At 49.0% G+C, this 16,281-nt stretch overlaps 1 protein-coding gene across 1 annotated transcript in view; it reads right to left on the reverse strand.

The window, feature by feature from the left end:
* Window positions 1-16,281, reverse strand: part of LOC140426708 (probable voltage-dependent R-type calcium channel subunit alpha-1E) — a 1,526,345-nt gene that overhangs the window by 633,280 nt on the left and 876,784 nt on the right. The window contains exon 7 of the mRNA XM_072511794.1: window positions 412-564. Coding sequence (XP_072367895.1) covers window positions 412-564 — 153 coding nt within the window. The remainder of the gene's footprint in view (window positions 1-411; window positions 565-16,281) is intronic.

Consider the following 16,281-nt stretch of genomic DNA (forward strand, 5'->3'; position numbering starts at 1 on the left):
TACTGCTCACGCCTCACCCTTGCAAGGTTACATTTACTTTGCTCCATCCCTGGTACATCTCCATTTGAACCCGGTTTCTATCTGCTCACATACATCTGCCCTTCCTACTCTGGGAGAAATCCAAAGGATATCCTGATTTGTGACTGGCCGAAGAACTATTTTGGTTTGTGATTGGTTGTCGGCCGTCCTGGTTTGTGATTGGTTATCGGACCTTGCAGTTAGTGTTCGACACGGGTGCCTGTTTTCTCGGTCGAGGGCTCTCCTGGTTTGTAATTGGCCGAGGGCTCTCCTGATTTGTGATTGGTCAAGATCTCTCCTGGTCTGTGATTGGTCAAGGGCTCTCCTGGCCTGTGATCAGTCAAGGGCTCTTCTGGTTTGTGATGGGTCAAGGGCTCTCCTGATGGCACTCACCAGTATTATTGGTGTAGCAGGTGAGGTGCAGCTTGCCGTAGTAGAACTCCAGGCCGATGATGGCAAACATGAGGATGGCGAAGAAGAGGAGCAGGCCGATCTGGAGAAGGGGGACCATTGCTTTTATGATGGACTTCAGCACAATCTGCAAACCTACAGGGAGTAATACAAAACACGTGTCAGAGTGCAACATTCAGAGCAGCCTCATGCCACAGTCCAAAAATGCTCTGCCATCCTCTCAGCTCACTTCTTTCCAACTTATATTCACAAATATAGCCTTGGAGAGACAGTGAGAATCTGCCTGAGGGAGACAGCACGAGAAGACAACATATAAAAGCAGCAGCTGAGCCTGAGAACAAGTGCCAGAAAGAGCAGGAAAGAGCCGGGGAGAGCCAGAGATTTGGATAGGACCAAAGAGACTCAGGGAGAGTCAAAGAGAGTGCCAGGGAGTGTCAGGAAGAGTGCCAGAAAGAGAGTCAGAGAGAGTGTCAGAAAGCATGCCAGAGAGAGTCAGAGATAAAGTCAGAGAGCGCCAGAGAAAGAGTCAGAGAGTGCCAGTGATAGATCAGAGATAGCCAAAGAGAGCCAGAGTGTTATTGAGCGAGTTAGGCAGAGACAAAGAGAGTTATAGGCCTGAATTTTACACATGGGATGTGCTCGAAGTGAAACCCACTCTGATCCAAGATTGTGTAGTCAGAGAGAGTGCCCGAGAGATTCCAAGGGAGAGTCCCAGAGAGAGTCGAGTGCCAGAGCGAGTGCTAGAGGGAGTGTCCGGGAGTGTATCTGGGAGAGTCAGAGAGAGAGTGCCCGAGCTATTGCCAGAGCTATTACCAGAGTGTCAGAGAGAGTATCAGAGATAACCAAAGAGTCAGTGTGTTATTGACCGATTTAGAAAGAGACAGAGTTATAGGCCTGCATTGTACACTTGGGGTGTGCTCAAAGTGAAACCCGCTCTGTCCCAAGGTTGTGTAGTCAGAGAATACCAGAGAGAGTGCCAGAGAGTCCAAGGTCATGGCAGAGAGTGTCGGAGAATCCGAGGGCGTGGCAGAGAGAGTGTCAGAGAGTCCGAGAGAGTGCCAGAGGGAGTGCCAGAGAGCACGGCATAGTGAGTGGCAGAGAGAGTGCCAGAGATCGTATCAGAGATAGCCAAAGAGAGTTATTGAGTGATTTAGAAAGAGACAGAGAGAGTTTATAAGCCTGAATTTTACACTTGGGGAGTGCTCTGTCCCAAGGTTGTGTAGTCAGAGAATGCCAGAGAGAGTGCCAAAGAGTCCGAGAGAGTGCCAGAGAGAGGCCACAGAGTCTGAGAGAGGCCAGAGAGAGTGCCAGAGAGTCCGAGAGGGTGCCAGAGAGTCCGAGAGAGTGCCAGGGAGACTGGCAGAGTCTCAGTGAGAGTGCCAGAGAGACTACAGAGAGAGTGCCACAGAGAGTGCAAGAGTGAGTACCAGTGAGAGAATGCCAGAGAAATTAAGAGAGAGTATCAGAGAGTGCAGGAGAGAGTGCCAGAGAGTTTCAGAGTGGGTGCCAGGAGAGGCATACAGTGGCTAGCAATGCTGCCTCAGAGCTCTAGGGACCGAGCTTCAATTCCGGCATCGAGTGACTGTGTGGAGTTTGCACTCTCTCCCCGTGTCTGAGTGGATTTCCTCTGGGTGCTCCGGTACCCTCCCACAATCGGAAGTTGTGCAGGTTAGGGGCATTGGACATGGAAAAATGCCCTTTAGTGTCTAAAAGGTTAGGTGGGGTTACTGGGTTACGGGGAAAGGGTGGAGTAGTGGGCGTAAGTAAAGTGCTCTTTCCATTGGCCAATGCAGACTTGATGGGCCGAATGGCGTCCTTCGACATTGTAGGGATTCTATGATTCGATGACAGAGGGTCAGGATAGACTGTCAGAGAAAGTGCCAGAGAGAGTGGCTGTGAGAGTCAGAGAGAGAGTGCCAGAAAGAGTTTCAGACAGAGTCTCAGAGAGAGTTTCAGAGAGAATGCCAGAGGGAGTGGCTGGGAGAGTCAGAGAGAGAGTGCCAGATAGAGTTTCAGAGAGAGTGCCATAAAGAGTTTCAGAGAGACTGCCAGAGAGAGTTTCAGTGAAAGTGCCAGAGAGAGTGCCAGAGAGAGTTTCAGAGAGAGTGCCAGAGAGAGTTTCAGTGAAAGTGCCAGAGAGAGTGCCAGAGAAAGTTTCAGAGAGAGTGCCAGAAAGAGCTTCAGAGAGGGTGCCAGAGAGAGTGCCAGAGAGAGTTTCAGTGAAAGTGCCAGAGAGAGTGCCAGAGAGAGTTTCAGAGAGAGTGCCAGAGAGAGTTTCAGTGAAAGTGCCAGAGAGAGTGCCAGAGAAAGTTTCAGAGAGAGTGCCAGAAAGAGCTTCAGAGAGGGTGCCAGAGAGAGTGCCAGAGAGAGTTTCAGTGAAAGTGCCAGAGAGAGAGCCAGAGAGTGCCAGAAAGAGTTTCAGAGAGAGTGCCAGAGAGAGTGCCACAGAGAATGCCATAAAGAGTGCCAGAGAGAGTGCCAGAGAGAGTGCCAGAGAGAGTTTCAGAGAGAGTGCCAGAAAGAGTTTCAGACAGAGTGCCAGAGAGAGTGCCAGAGAGAGTGCCAGAGAACACGACATAGTGAGTGGCAGAGAGAGTGCCAGAGATCGTATCAGAGATAGCCAAAGAGAGTTATTGAGTGATTTAGAAAGAGACAGAGAGAGTTTATAAGCCTGGATTTTACACTTGGGGGGTGCTCTGCCTCAAGGTTGTGTAGTCAGAGAATGCCAGAGAGAGTGCCAAAGAGAGTTTCAGAGAAAGAGCCAGAGAGAGTCCAGAGAGAGTACCAGAGAGAGTTTCAGAGAGAGTGCCAGAGAGAGTTTCAGCGAGAGTGCCACAGAGAGTTTCAGAGAGAGTTTCAGAGAGTGCCAGAAAGAGTGCCAGAGAGAGTGCCAGAAAGAGTGCCAGAGAGAGTGCCAGAGAGAGTTTCAGAGAAAGAGCCAGAGAGAGTCCAGAGAGAGTACCAGAGAGAGTGCCAGAGAGAGTGCCAGAAAGAGTTTCAGACAGAGTTTCAGAGAGCGCGCCAGAGAGAGTTTTAGAGAGAGTTTCAGAGAGAGGGCCAGGGAGGGTGCCAGAATGAGTCTCAGACAAAGTTTCAGAGAGAGTGCCAGAGAGAGTTTTAGAGAGAGTTTCAGAGAGAGTGCCAGAGAGACTGTCAGAAAGAGTTCCAGAGAGAGTGCCAGAGAGAGGGCTAGAGAGAGTTTCAGAGAGAGTGCCAGAGAGAGTTTCAGAGAGAGTGCCAGAGAGAGTTTCAGTGAGGGTTTCAGAGAGAGTTTCGGAGAGAGTGCCAGAGAGAGTTTCAGAGAGAGTGCCACAGAGAGTTTCAGAGACAGGACCAGAGAGAGTGCCACAGAGAATGCAATAAAGAGTGCCAGAGAGAGTGCCAGAGGGAGTTTCATAGAGAGTGCCAGAAAGAGTTTCAGACAGAGTGCCAGAGAGAGTGCCAGAGAGTGTGCCAGAGAGTACGACATAGTGAGTGGCAGAGAGAGTACCAGAGATCATATCAGAGATAACCAAAGAGAGTTATTGAGTGCCAGAGAGAGTGCCAGAGAGTGTTTCAGAGAGAGTGCCAGAAAGAAATTCAGAGAGAGTTTCAGAGAGAGTGCCAGAGAGAGTTTCAGAGAGAGTTTCAGAGAGAGTGCCAGAGAGGGTGCCAGAGAGAGTGCCAGCGAGAGTGCCAGAAAGAGTTTCAGAGAGGGTTTCAGAGAGAGTATCAGAGAGCCTGCCAGAAAGAGTTTCAGACAGAGTATCAGAGAGAGTGCCAGAGAGAGTGCCAGAAAAAGTGCCAGAGAGAGTGCAGAAAGAATTTCAGAGCGAGTGCCAGAGAGAGTTTTAGAGATAGAGTTTCAGAGAAAGTGCCAGAGAGAGTCCAGAGAGAGTACCAGAGAGAGTTTCAGAGAGAGTGCCAGAAAGAGTTTCAGACAGAGTTTCAGAGAGAGCACCAGAGAGAGTTTTAGAGAGAGTTTCAGAGAGAGGGCCCGAGAGGGTGCCAGAAAGAGTTTCAGACAAAGTTTCAGAGAGAGTGCCAGAGAGTGTGCCAGAGAGCACGACATAGTGAGTGGCAGAGAAAGTACCAGAGATCATATCAGAGATAACCAAAGAGAGTTATTGAGTGCCAGAGAGAGTGCCGGAGAGTGTTTCAGAGAGAGTGCCAGAGAGACTGTCAGAAAGAGTTCCAGAGAGAGTGCCAGAGAGAGTGCCAGAAAGAGTGCAAGAGAGAGTTTCAGAGAGAGTGCCAGAGAGAGTGCCAGAAAGAGTTTCAGAGAGAGTTTCAGAGCGAGTGCCAGAGAGAGTTTCAGAGAGTTTCAGAGTTTCAGAGAGAGTGCCAGAGAGAGTGCCAGAGAGAGTTTCAGAGAGAGTGCCAGAGAGAGTTTCAGTGAGAGTTTCAGAGAGAGTGCCAGAGGGAGTGCCAGAGAGAATGCCATAAAGAGTGCCAGATAGAGTGCCAGAAAGAGTTTCAGACAGAGTGCCAGAGAGAGTTCCAGAGTGCCAGAGAGCACGGCATAGTGAGTGGCAGAGAGAGTACCAGAGATCATATCAGAGATAACCAAAGAGAGTTATTGAGTGCCAGAGAGAGTGCCAAAGAGTGTGTTTCAGAGAGAGTGCCCGAAAGAAATTCAGGGAGAGTTTCAGAGAGAGTGCTAGAGAGAGTGCCAGAAAGAGTGCAAGAGAGAGTTTCAGAGAGAGTGCCAAAGAGAGTGCCAGAAAGAGTTTCAGACAGAGTTTCAGAAAGAGCACCAGAGAGAGTTTTAGAGAGAGTTTCAGAGAGAGGGCCAGAGAAGGTGCCAGAAAGAGTTTCAGACAAAGTTTCAGAGAGAGTGCCAGAGAGTGTGCCAGACAGCACGACATAGTGAGTGGCAGAGAGAGTACCAGAGATCATATCAGAGATAACCAAAGAGAGTTATTGAATGCCAGAGAGAGTGCCAGAGAGTGTTTCAGAGAGAGTGCGAGAAAGAAATTCAGAGAGAGTTTCAGAGAGAGTGCCAGAGAGAGTGCCAGAGAGTGTGCCAGAGAGAGTTTCAGAGAGAGTTTCAGAGAGAGTGCGAGAGAGAGTTTCAGAGAGTTTCAGAGTTTCAGAGAGAGTGCCAGAGAGAGTTTCAGAGAGAGTGCCAGAGAGAGTTTCAGTGAGAGTTTCAGAGAGAGTGCCAGAGAGAGTGCCAGAGAGAATGCCATAAAGAGTGCCAGATAGAGTGCCAGAAAGAGTTTCAGACAGAGTGCCAGAGAGAGTTTCAGACAGAGTGCCAAAGAGCACGGCATAGCGAGTGGCAGAGAGAGTACCAGAGATCATATCAGAGATAACCAAAGAGAGTTATTGAGTGCCAGAGAGAGTGCCAGAGAGTGTTTCAGAGAGAGTGCCAGAAAGAAATTCAGAGATAGTTTCAGAGAGAGTGCCAGAGAGACTGTCAGAAAGAGTTCCAGAGAGAGTGCCAGAAAGAGTGCAAGAGAGAGTTTCAGAGAGAGTGCCAGAGAGAGTTTCAGAGTTTCAGAGAGAGTGCCAGAGAGAGTTTCAGAGAGAGTGCCAGAGAGAGTTTCTGTGAGAGTTTCAGAGAGAGTGCCAGAGAGAATGCCATATAGAGTGCCAGATAGAGTGCCAGAAAGAGTTTCAGACAGAGTGCCAGAGAGAGTGCCAGAGAGCACGGCATAGTGAGTGGCAGAGAGAGTTCCAGAGAGAGTTTCAGAGAGAGAGCCAGAGAGAGTGCCAGAAAGCGTTTCAGAGAGAGTTTCAGAGACAGTGCCAGAGAGAATGCTAGACAGTGTTTCAGAGAGAGTGCCAGAAAGTGTTTCAGAGAGGGTTTCAGAGAGTGCCAGTGAGAGTGCCAGAGAGAGTTTTAGAGAGAGTTTCAGAGAGAGTGCCAGAGAGACTGTCAGAAAGAGTTCCAGAGAGAGTGCCAGAAAGTGTTTCAGAGAGAGTTTCAGAGAGTGCCAGAGTGCCAGAGAGAGTGCCAGAGAGTGTTTCAAAGAGAGTGCCAGAGAGAGTGCCATGAAGAGTTTCAGAGAGAGTGCCAGAGAGGGTGCCAGAGAGAGTGCCAGCGAGAGTGCCAGAAAGAGTTTCAGAGAGGGTGTCAGAGTATCAGAGAGCCTGCCAGAGACAGAGAGAGTTTATAAGCCTGGATTTTACACTTGGGGGGTGCTCTGCCTCAAGGTTGTGTAGTCAGAGAATGCCAGAGAGAGTGCCAAAGAGAGTTTCAGAGAGAGTGCCAGAGAGAGTTTCAGCGAGAGTGCCACAGAGAGTTTCAGAGAGAGTTTCAGAGAGTGCCAGAAAGAGTGCCAGAGAGAGTGCCAGAAAGAGTGCCAGAGAGTGTTTCAGAGAGAGTGCCAGAAAGAAATTCAGAGAGAGTTTCAGAGAGAGTGCCAGAGAGAGTGCCAGAAAGAGTGCAAGAGAGAGTTTCAGAGAGAGTGCCAGAGAGAGTGCCAGAAAGAGTTTCAGACAGAGTTTCAGAAAGAGCACCAGAGAGAGTTTTAGAGAGAGTTTCAGAGAGAGGGCCAGAGATGGTGCCAGAAAGAGTTTCAGACAAAGTTTCAGAGAGAGTGCCAGACAGCACGACATAGTGAGTGGCAGAAAGAGTACCAGAAATCATATCAGAGATAACCAAAGAGAGTTATTGAGTGCCAGAGAGAGGGCCAGAGAGTGTTTCAGAGAGAGTGCCAGAAAGAAATTCAGAGAGAGTTTCAGAGAGAGTGCCAGATAGACTGTCAGAAAGAGTTCCAGAGAGAGGCCAGAAAGATTGCAAGAGAGATTTTCAGAGAGAGTGCCAGAGAGAGTGCCAGAGAGTGTGCCAGATAGAGTTTCAGAGAGAGTGCCAGAGAGAGTTTCAGTGAGAGTTTCAGAGAGAGTGCCAGAGAGAGTGCCAGAGAGAATGCCATAAAGAGTGCCAGATAGAGTGCCAGAAAGAGTTTCAGACAGAGTGCCATAGAGAGTTTCAGACAGAGTGCCAGAGAGCACGGCATAGTGAGTGGCAGAGAGAGTATCAGAGATCATATCAGAGATAACCAAAGAGAGTTATTGAGTGCCAGAGAGAGTGCCAGAGAGTGTTTCAGAGAGAGTGCCAGGAAGAAATTCAGAGAGAGTTTCAGAGAGAGTGCCAGAGAGACTGTCAGAAAGAGTTCCAGAGAGAGTGCCAGAAAGAGTGCAAGAGAGAGTTTCAGACAGAGTGCCAGAGAGAGTGCCAGAGAGTGTGCCAGAGTACGACATAGTGAGTGGCAGAGAGAGTACCAGAGATCATATCAGAGATAACCAAAGAGAGTTATTGAGTGCCAGAGAGAGTGCCAGAGAGTGTTTCAGAGAGAGTGCCAGTAAGAAATTCAGAGATAGTTTCAGAGAGAGTGCCAGAGAGACTGTCAGAAAGAGTTCCAGAGAGAGTGCCAGAGAGAGTGCCAGAAAGAGTGCAAGAGAGAGTTTCAGAGAGAGTGCCAGAGAGAGTTTCAGAGAGAGTGCCAGAGAGACTGCCAGAGGGAGTGTCAGAAAGAGTTTCAGAGAGAGTGCAAGAAAGAGTTTCAGAGAGAGATTCAGAGAGAGTGCCAGAGAGAGTGCCAGAAAGTGTTTCAGAGAGAGTGCCAGAAAAAAATTCAGAGAGAGTTTCGGAGAGAGTGCCAGAGAGAGTTTCAGGGAGTGTTTCAGAGAGAGTTTCAGAGACGGTGCCAGAGAGAGTGCCAGCGTGAGTCCAGAGAGAGTACCAGAGAGAGTTTCAGAGAGAGTGCCAGAGAGACTGCCAGAGAGAGTGCCAGAAAGAGTTTCAGAGAGAGTGCCAGAGAGAGTGCCAGAGAGCACGGCATAGTGAGTGGCAGAGAGAGTACCAGAGATGATATCAGAGATAACCAAAGAGAATTATTGAGTGCCAGAGAGAGTTTCAGAGAGCGTGCCAGAGAGAGTTTCAGAGAGAGTGCCAGAGAGAGTGCCAGAAAGAGTTTCAGAGAGAGTGCCAGAGAGAGTTTCAGAGAGAGTGCCAGAGAGGCTGCCAGAGAGAGTGCCAGAAAGAGTTTCAGAGAGAGATTCAGAGAGAGTGCCAGAGAGAGTGCCAGAAAGTGTTTCAGAGAGAGTGCCAGAAAAAAATTCAGAGAGAGTTTCGGAGAGAGTGCCAGAGAGAGTTTCAGGGAGTGTTTCAGAGAGAGTTTCAGAGACGGTGCCAGAGAGAGTGCCAGGGAGAGTGCCAGAAAGAGTTTCAGAGAGGGTTTCAGAGAGAGTATCAGAGAGCCTGCCAGAAAGAGTTTCAGACAGAGTTTCAAAGAGAGTGCCAGAGAGAGTGCCTGAAAAAGTGTCAGAGAGAGTGCAGAAAGTGTCAGAAAGAGTGCCAGTTTCAGAGAGAGTGCCAGAGAGAGTGCCAGAGAGAGTTTCAGAGAGAGTGCCAGAGAGAGTGCCAGAGAGAGTGCCAGAGAGAGTTTCTGAGAGAGTGCCAGAGAATGTGCCAGGGAGAGTGCCAGAAAGAGTTTCAGAGAGAGTGCCAGAGAGAGTGTCAGACAGAGTTTCAGAGAGAGTGCCAGAAAGAGTTTCAGAGGGAGTGCCAGAGAGAGTGCCAGAGAGTTCCAGAAAGAGTTCAGAGAGAGTGCCAGAGAGAGTGCCAGAGTGTTCCAGGAAGAGTTTCAGAGAGAGTGCCAGAGAGTTCCAGAAAGAGTTTCAGAGACCGTGCCAGAGAGAGTGCCAGAAAGAGTGCCAGAGAGTTCCAGAAAGAGTTTCAGAAAGAGTTTCAGAGAGAGTGCCAGAGAGAGTGCCAGTGAGAGTGCCAGAGAGAGTGCCAGAGAGAGTTCCAGAAAGAGTGCCAGAGAGAGTTTCTGAGAGAGTGCCAGAGAATGTGCCAGGGAGAGTGCCAGAAAGAGTTTCAGAGAGTGTGCCAGAGAGAGTGTCAGACAGAGTTTCAGAGAGAGTGCCAGAAAAAGTTTCAGAGGGAGTGCCAGAGAGAGTGCCAGAGAGTTCCAGAAAGAGTTCAGAGAGAGTGCCAGAGAGAGTGCCAGAGAGTTCCAGGAAGAGTTTCAGAGAGAGTGCCAGAGAGAGTGCCAGAGAGAGTGGCAGAGAGTTCCAGAAAGAGTTTCAGAGAGAGTGCCAGAGAGAGTGCCAGAGAGTTCCAGAAAGAGTTTCAGAGACAGTGCCAGAGAGAGTGCCAGAAAGAGTGCCAGAGAGTTCCAGAAAGAGTTTCAGAAAGAGTTTCAGAGAGAGTGCCAGAGAGAATGCCAGTGAGAGTGCCAGAGAGAGTGCCAGAGAGAGTTCCAGAAAGAGTTTCAGAGAGAGTGCCACAGAGAGTTTCAGAGAGAGTTTCAGAGAGAGTGCCAGAAAGAGTTTCAGAGACAGTACCAGAGAGAGTGCCACAGAGAATGCCATAAAGAGTGCCAGAGAGAGTGCCAGAGAGAGTTTCATAGAGAGTGCCAGAAAGAGTTTCAGACAGAGTGCCAGAGAGAGTGCCAGAGAGCATGACATAGTAAGTGGCAGAGAGAGTACCAGAGATTAAATCAGAGATAACCAAAGGGAGTTATTGAGTGCCAGAGAGTGTATCAGAGAGAGTGCCAGAAAGAAATTCAGAGAGAGTGCCAGAGAGAGTTTTAGAGAGAGTGCCAGAGAGAGTTTCAGAGAGAGTGCCAGAAAGAGTTTCACAGAGAGTGCCAGAGAGAGTGCCAGAGAGAGTTTCAGATAGAGTGCCAGAGAGACTGCCAGAGAGAGTGCCAGAAAGAGTTTCAGAGAGAGTGCCAGAGAGAGTGCGAGAAAGAGTGCAAGGGAGAGTTTCAGAGAGAGTGCCAGAGAGAGTGCCAGAGAGAGTTTCAGACAGAGTGCCAGAGAGAGTTTCAGACAGAGTGCCAGAGAGCACGGCATAGTGAGTGGCAGAGAGAGTGCCAGAGATCATATCAGAGATAACCAAAGAGAGTTATTGAGTGCCAGAGTGCCAGAGAGTGTTTCAGAGAGAGTGCCAGAAAGAAATTCAGAGAGAGTTTCAGAGAGAGTGCCAGAGAGAGTGCCAGAAAGAGTGCAAGAGAGAGTTTCAGAGTGAGTGCCAGAGAGAGTGCCAGAAAGAGTTTCAGACAGAGTTTCAGAAAGAGCACCAGAGAGAGTTTTAGAGAGAGTTTCAGAGAGAGGGCCAGAGAAGGTGCCAGAAAGAGTTTCAGACAAAGTTTCAGAGAGAGTGCCAGACAGCACGACATAGTGAGTGGCAGAAAGAGTACCAGAAATCATATCAGAGATAACCAAAGAGAGTTATTGAGTGCCAGAGAGAGGGCCAGAGAGTGTTTCAGAGAGAGTGCCAGAAAGAAATTCAGAGAGAGTTTCAGAGAGAGTGCCAGATAGACTGTCAGAAAGAGTTCCAGAGAGAGGCCAGAAAGAGTGCAAGAGAGATTTTCAGAGAGAGTGCCAGAGAGTGTGCCAGATAGAGTTTCAGAGAGAGTGCCAGAGAGAGTTTCAGTGAGAGTTTCAGAGAGAGTGCCAGAGAGAGTGCCAGAGAGAATGCCATAAAGAGTGCCAGATAGAGTGCCAGAAAGAGTTTCAGACAGAGTGCCATAGAGAGTTTCAGACAGAGTGCCAGAGAGCACGGCATAGTGAGTGGCAGAAAGAGTACCAGAAATCATATCAGAGATAACCAAAGAGAGTTATTGAGTGCCAGAGAGAGGGCCAGAGAGTGTTTCAGAGAGAGTGCCAGAAAGAAATTCAGAGAGAGTTTCAGAGAGAGTGCCAGATAGACTGTCAGAAAGAGTTCCAGAGAGAGGCCAGAAAGAGTGCAAGAGAGATTTTCAGAGAGAGTGCCAGAGAGTGTGCCAGATAGAGTTTCAGAGAGAGTGCCAGAGAGAGTTTCAGTGAGAGTTTCAGAGAGAGTGCCAGAGAGAGTGCCAGAGAGAATGCCATAAAGAGTGCCAGATAGAGTGCCAGAAAGAGTTTCAGACAGAGTGCCATAGAGAGTTTCAGACAGAGTGCCAGAGAGCACGGCATAGTGAGTGGCAGAGAGAGTATCAGAGATCATATCAGAGATAACCAAAGAGAGTTATTGAGTGCCAGAGAGATTGCCAGAGAGTGTTTCAGAGAGAGTTCCAGGAAGAAATTCAGAGAGAGTTTCAGAGAGAGTGCCAGAGAGACTGTCAGAAAGAGTTCCAGAGAGAGTGCCAGAAAGAGTGCAAGAGAGAGTTTCAGACAGAGTGCCAGAGAGAGTGCCAGAGAGTGTGCCAGAGTACGACATAGTGAGTGGCAGAGAGAGTACCAGAGATCATATCAGAGATAACCAAAGAGAGTTATTGAGTGCCAGAGAGAGTGCCAGAGAGTGTTTCAGAGAGAGTGCCAGTAAGAAATTCAGAGATAGTTTCAGAGAGAGTGCCAGAGAGACTGTCAGAAAGAGTTCCAGAGAGAGTGCCAGAGAGAGTGCCAGAAAGAGTGCAAGAGAGAGTTTCAGAGAGAGTTCGAGAGAGAGTTTCAGAGAGAGTGCCAGAGAGACTGCCAGAGGGAGTGTCAGAAAGAGTTTCAGAGAGAGTGCAAGAAAGAGTTTCAGAGAGAGTGCCAGAGAGAGTGCCAGAAAGTGTTTCAGAGAGAGTGCCAGAAAAAAAATTCAGAGAGAGTTTCGGAGAGAGTGCCAGAGAGAGTTTCAGGGAGTGTTTCAGAGAGAGTTTCAGAGACGGTGCCAGAGAGAGTGCCAGCGAGAGTCCAGAGAGAGTACCAGAGAGAGTTTCAGAGAGAGTGCCAGAGAGACTGCCAGAGAGAGTGCCAGAAAGAGTTTCAGAGAGAGTGCCAGAGAGAGTGCCAGAGAGCACGGCATAGTGAGTGGCAGAGAGAGTACCAGAGATGATATCAGAGATAACCAAAGAGAATTATTGAGTGCCAGAGAGAGTTTCAGAGAGCGTGCCAGAGAGAGTTTCAGAGAGAGTGCCATAAAGAGTTTCAGAGAGAGTGCCAGAGAGAGTTTCAGAGAGAGTGCCAGAGAGACTGCCAGAGAGAGTGCCAGAAAGAGTTTCAGAGAGAGTGCCAGAAAAAAATTCAGAGAGAGTTTCGGAGAGAGTGCCAGAGAGAGTTTCAGGGAGTGTTTCAGAGAGAGTTTCAGAGACGGTGCCAGAGAGAGTGCCAGCGAGAGTGCCAGAAAGAGTTTCAGAGAGGGTTTCAGAGAGAGTATCAGAGAGCCTGCCAGAAAGAGTTTCAGACAGAGTTTCAAAGAGAGTGCCAGAGAGAGTGCCTGAAAAAGTGTCAGAGAGAGTGCAGAAAGAATTTCAGAGAGAGTGCCAGAGAGAGTTTAAGAGAGAGTGCCAGAGAGAGTTTCAGAGAGAGTGCGAGAGAGAGTTTCAGTGACAGTTTCAGAGAGAGTGCCAGAGAGAGTGCCATAAAGAGTTTGAGAGAGAGTGCCAGAGAGAGTTTCAGAGAGAGTGCCAGAGAGACTGCCAGAGAGAGTGCCAGAAAGAGTTTCAGAGAGAGTGCCAGAGAGAGTGCCAGAAAGACTGCCAGAGAGAGTGCCAGAAAGAGTTTCAGAGAGAGTGCAAGAAAGAGTTTCAGAGAGAGATTCAGAGAGAGTGCCAGAGAGAGTGCCAGAAAGTTTTTCAGAGAGAGTGCCAGAAAAAAATTCAGAGAGAGTTTCGGAGAGAGTGCCAGAGAGAGTTTCAGGGAGTGTTTCAGAGAGAGTTTCAGAGACGGTGCCAGAGAGAGTGCCAGCGAGAGCCCAGAGAGAGTACCAGAGAGAGTTTCAGAGAGAGTGCCAGAAAGAGTTTCAGACAGAGTTTCAGAGAGAGTACCAGAGAGAGTTTTAGAGACAGAGTTTCAGAGAAAGTGCCAGAGAGAGTCCAGAGAGAGTACCAGAGAGAGTTTCAGAGAGAGTGCCAGAGAGAGTTTCAGAGAGAGTGCCAGAAAGAGTTTCAGAGAGAGTGCCAGAGAGAGTGCCATAAAGAGTTTCAGAGAGAGTGCCAGAGAGAGTTTCAGAGAGAGTGCCAGAGAGACTGCCGGAGAGAGTGCCAGAAAGAGTTTCAGAGAAAGTGCCAACGAGAGTGCCAGAGGGAGTGCCATAATGAGTGCCAGAGAGGGTGCCAGAAAGAGTGCTAGAAAGAGTGCCAGAGAGAGTGCCAGAGAGAATTTCAGATAGAAGTTCAGAGAGAGTGCCAGAGAGAGTTTCAGAGTGAGAGCCAGAGAGAGTGTCAGAAAGCGTTTCAGAGAGAGTTTCAGAGACAGTGCCAGAGAGAGTGCCATAAAGAGTTTCAGAGAGAGTGCCAGAGAGGGTTTCAGAGAGAGTGCCAGCGAGAGTGCCAGAAAGAGTTTCATAGAGGGTGTCAGAGTATCAGAGAGCCTGCCAGGGAATGTTTCAGAGAGAGTGTCAGAAAGAGTTTCAGAGAGTGCCAGAGAGAGTGTCAGAAAGAGTGCCAGTTTCAGAGAGAGTGCCAGAGAGAGTGCCAGAGAGTGTTTCAGAGAGAGTGCCAGAGAGAGTGCCACAGAGAGTGCCAGAGAGAGTTTCTGAGAGAGTGCCAGAAAGCGTTTCAGAGAGAGTTTCAGAGAGAGTGCCAGACAGTGTTTCAGAGAGAGTGCTAGAAAGTTTTTCAGAGAGAGTTTCAGAGAGAGTGCCAGAGAGTCTGTCAGAAAGAGTTCCAGAGAGAGTGCCAGAAAGTGTTTCAGAGAGAGTTTCAGAGAGTGCCAGTGAGAGTGCCAGAGAGAGTTTCAGAGAGAGTGCCAGAGAGAGTGCCAGAGAGAGTGCCAGAGAGAGTTTCTGAGAGAGTGCCAGAGAATGTGCCAGGGAGAGTGCCAGAAAGAGTTTGAGAGAGTGTGCCAGAAAGAGTGTCAGGCAGAGTTTCAGAGAGAGTACCAGAAAGAGTTTCAGAGGGAGTGCCAGAGAGAATGCCAGAGAGTTCCAGAAAGAGTTTCAGAGAGAGTGCCAGAGAGAGTGCAAGAGAGAGTGCCAGAGAGTTCCAGGAAGAGTTTCAGAGAGAGTGCCAGAGAGAGTGCCAGAGAGAGTGCCAGAGAGTTCCAGAAAGAGTTTCAGAGACAGTGCCAGAGAGAGTGCCAGAAAGAGTGCAAGAGAGAGTTTCAGACAGAGTGCCAGAGAGAGTGCCAGAGAGTGTGCCAGAGTACGACATAGTGAGTGGCAGAGAGAGTACCAGAGATCATATCAGAGATAACCAAAGAGAGTTATTGAGTGCCAGAGAGAGTGCCAGAGAGTGTTTCAGAGAGAGTGCCAGTAAGAAATTCAGAGATAGTTTCAGAGAGAGTGCCAGAGAGACTGTCAGAAAGAGTTCCAGAGAGAGTGCCAGAGAGAGTGCCAGAAAGAGTGCAAGAGAGAGTTTCAGAGAGAGTTCGAGAGAGAGTTTCAGAGAGAGTGCCAGAGAGACTGCCAGAGGGAGTGTCAGAAAGAGTTTCAGAGAGAGTGCAAGAAAGAGTTTCAGAGAGAGTGCCAGAGAGAGTGCCAGAAAGTGTTTCAGAGAGAGTGCCAGAAAAAAAATTCAGAGAGAGTTTCGGAGAGAGTGCCAGAGAGAGTTTCAGGGAGTGTTTCAGAGAGAGTTTCAGAGACGGTGCCAGAGAGAGTGCCAGCGAGAGTCCAGAGAGAGTACCAGAGAGAGTTTCAGAGAGAGTGCCAGAGAGACTGCCAGAGAGAGTGCCAGAAAGAGTTTCAGAGAGAGTGCCAGAGAGAGTGCCAGAGAGCACGGCATAGTGAGTGGCAGAGAGAGTACCAGAGATGATATCAGAGATAACCAAAGAGAATTATTGAGTGCCAGAGAGAGTTTCAGAGAGCGTGCCAGAGAGAGTTTCAGAGAGAGTGCCATAAAGAGTTTCAGAGAGAGTGCCAGAGAGAGTTTCAGAGAGAGTGCCAGAGAGACTGCCAGAGAGAGTGCCAGAAAGAGTTTCAGAGAGAGTGCCAGAAAAAAATTCAGAGAGAGTTTCGGAGAGAGTGCCAGAGAGAGTTTCAGGGAGTGTTTCAGAGAGAGTTTCAGAGACGGTGCCAGAGAGAGTGCCAGCGAGAGTGCCAGAAAGAGTTTCAGAGAGGGTTTCAGAGAGAGTATCAGAGAGCCTGCCAGAAAGAGTTTCAGACAGAGTTTCAAAGAGAGTGCCAGAGAGAGTGCCTGAAAAAGTGTCAGAGAGAGTGCAGAAAGAATTTCAGAGAGAGTGCCAGAGAGAGTTTAAGAGAGAGTGCCAGAGAGAGTTTCAGAGAGAGTGCGAGAGAGAGTTTCAGTGACAGTTTCAGAGAGAGTGCCAGAGAGAGTGCCATAAAGAGTTTGAGAGAGAGTGCCAGAGAGAGTTTCAGAGAGAGTGCCAGAGAGACTGCCAGAGAGAGTGCCAGAAAGAGTTTCAGAGAGAGTGCCAGAGAGAGTGCCAGAAAGACTGCCAGAGAGAGTGCCAGAAAGAGTTTCAGAGAGAGTGCAAGAAAGAGTTTCAGAGAGAGATTCAGAGAGAGTGCCAGAGAGAGTGCCAGAAAGTTTTTCAGAGAGAGTGCCAGAAAAAAATTCAGAGAGAGTTTCGGAGAGAGTGCCAGAGAGAGTTTCAGGGAGTGTTTCAGAGAGAGTTTCAGAGACGGTGCCAGAGAGAGTGCCAGCGAGAGTCCAGAGAGAGTACCAGAGAGAGTTTCAGAGAGAGTGCCAGAGAGACTGCCAGAGAGAGTGCCAGAAAGAGTTTCAGAGAGAGTGCCAGAGAGAGTGCCAGAGAGCACGGCATAGTGAGTGGCAGAGAGAGTACCAGAGATGATATCAGAGATAACCAAAGAGAATTATTGAGTGCCAGAGAGAGTTTCAGAGAGCGTGCCAGAGAGAGTTTCAGAGAGAGTGCCATAAAGAGTTTCAGAGAGAGTGCCAGAGAGAGTTTCAGAGAGAGTGCCAGAGAGACTGCCAGAGAGAGTGCCAGAAAGAGTTTCAGAGAGAGTGCCAGAAAAAAATTCAGAGAGAGTTTCGGAGAGAGTGCCAGAGAGAGTTTCAGGGAGTGTTTCAGAGAGAGTTTCAG

This window comes from Scyliorhinus torazame, chromosome 7 (assembly GCF_047496885.1).
Source record: "Scyliorhinus torazame isolate Kashiwa2021f chromosome 7, sScyTor2.1, whole genome shotgun sequence".
In the NCBI taxonomy this organism is placed as follows: Eukaryota; Metazoa; Chordata; class Chondrichthyes; order Carcharhiniformes; family Scyliorhinidae; genus Scyliorhinus; species Scyliorhinus torazame.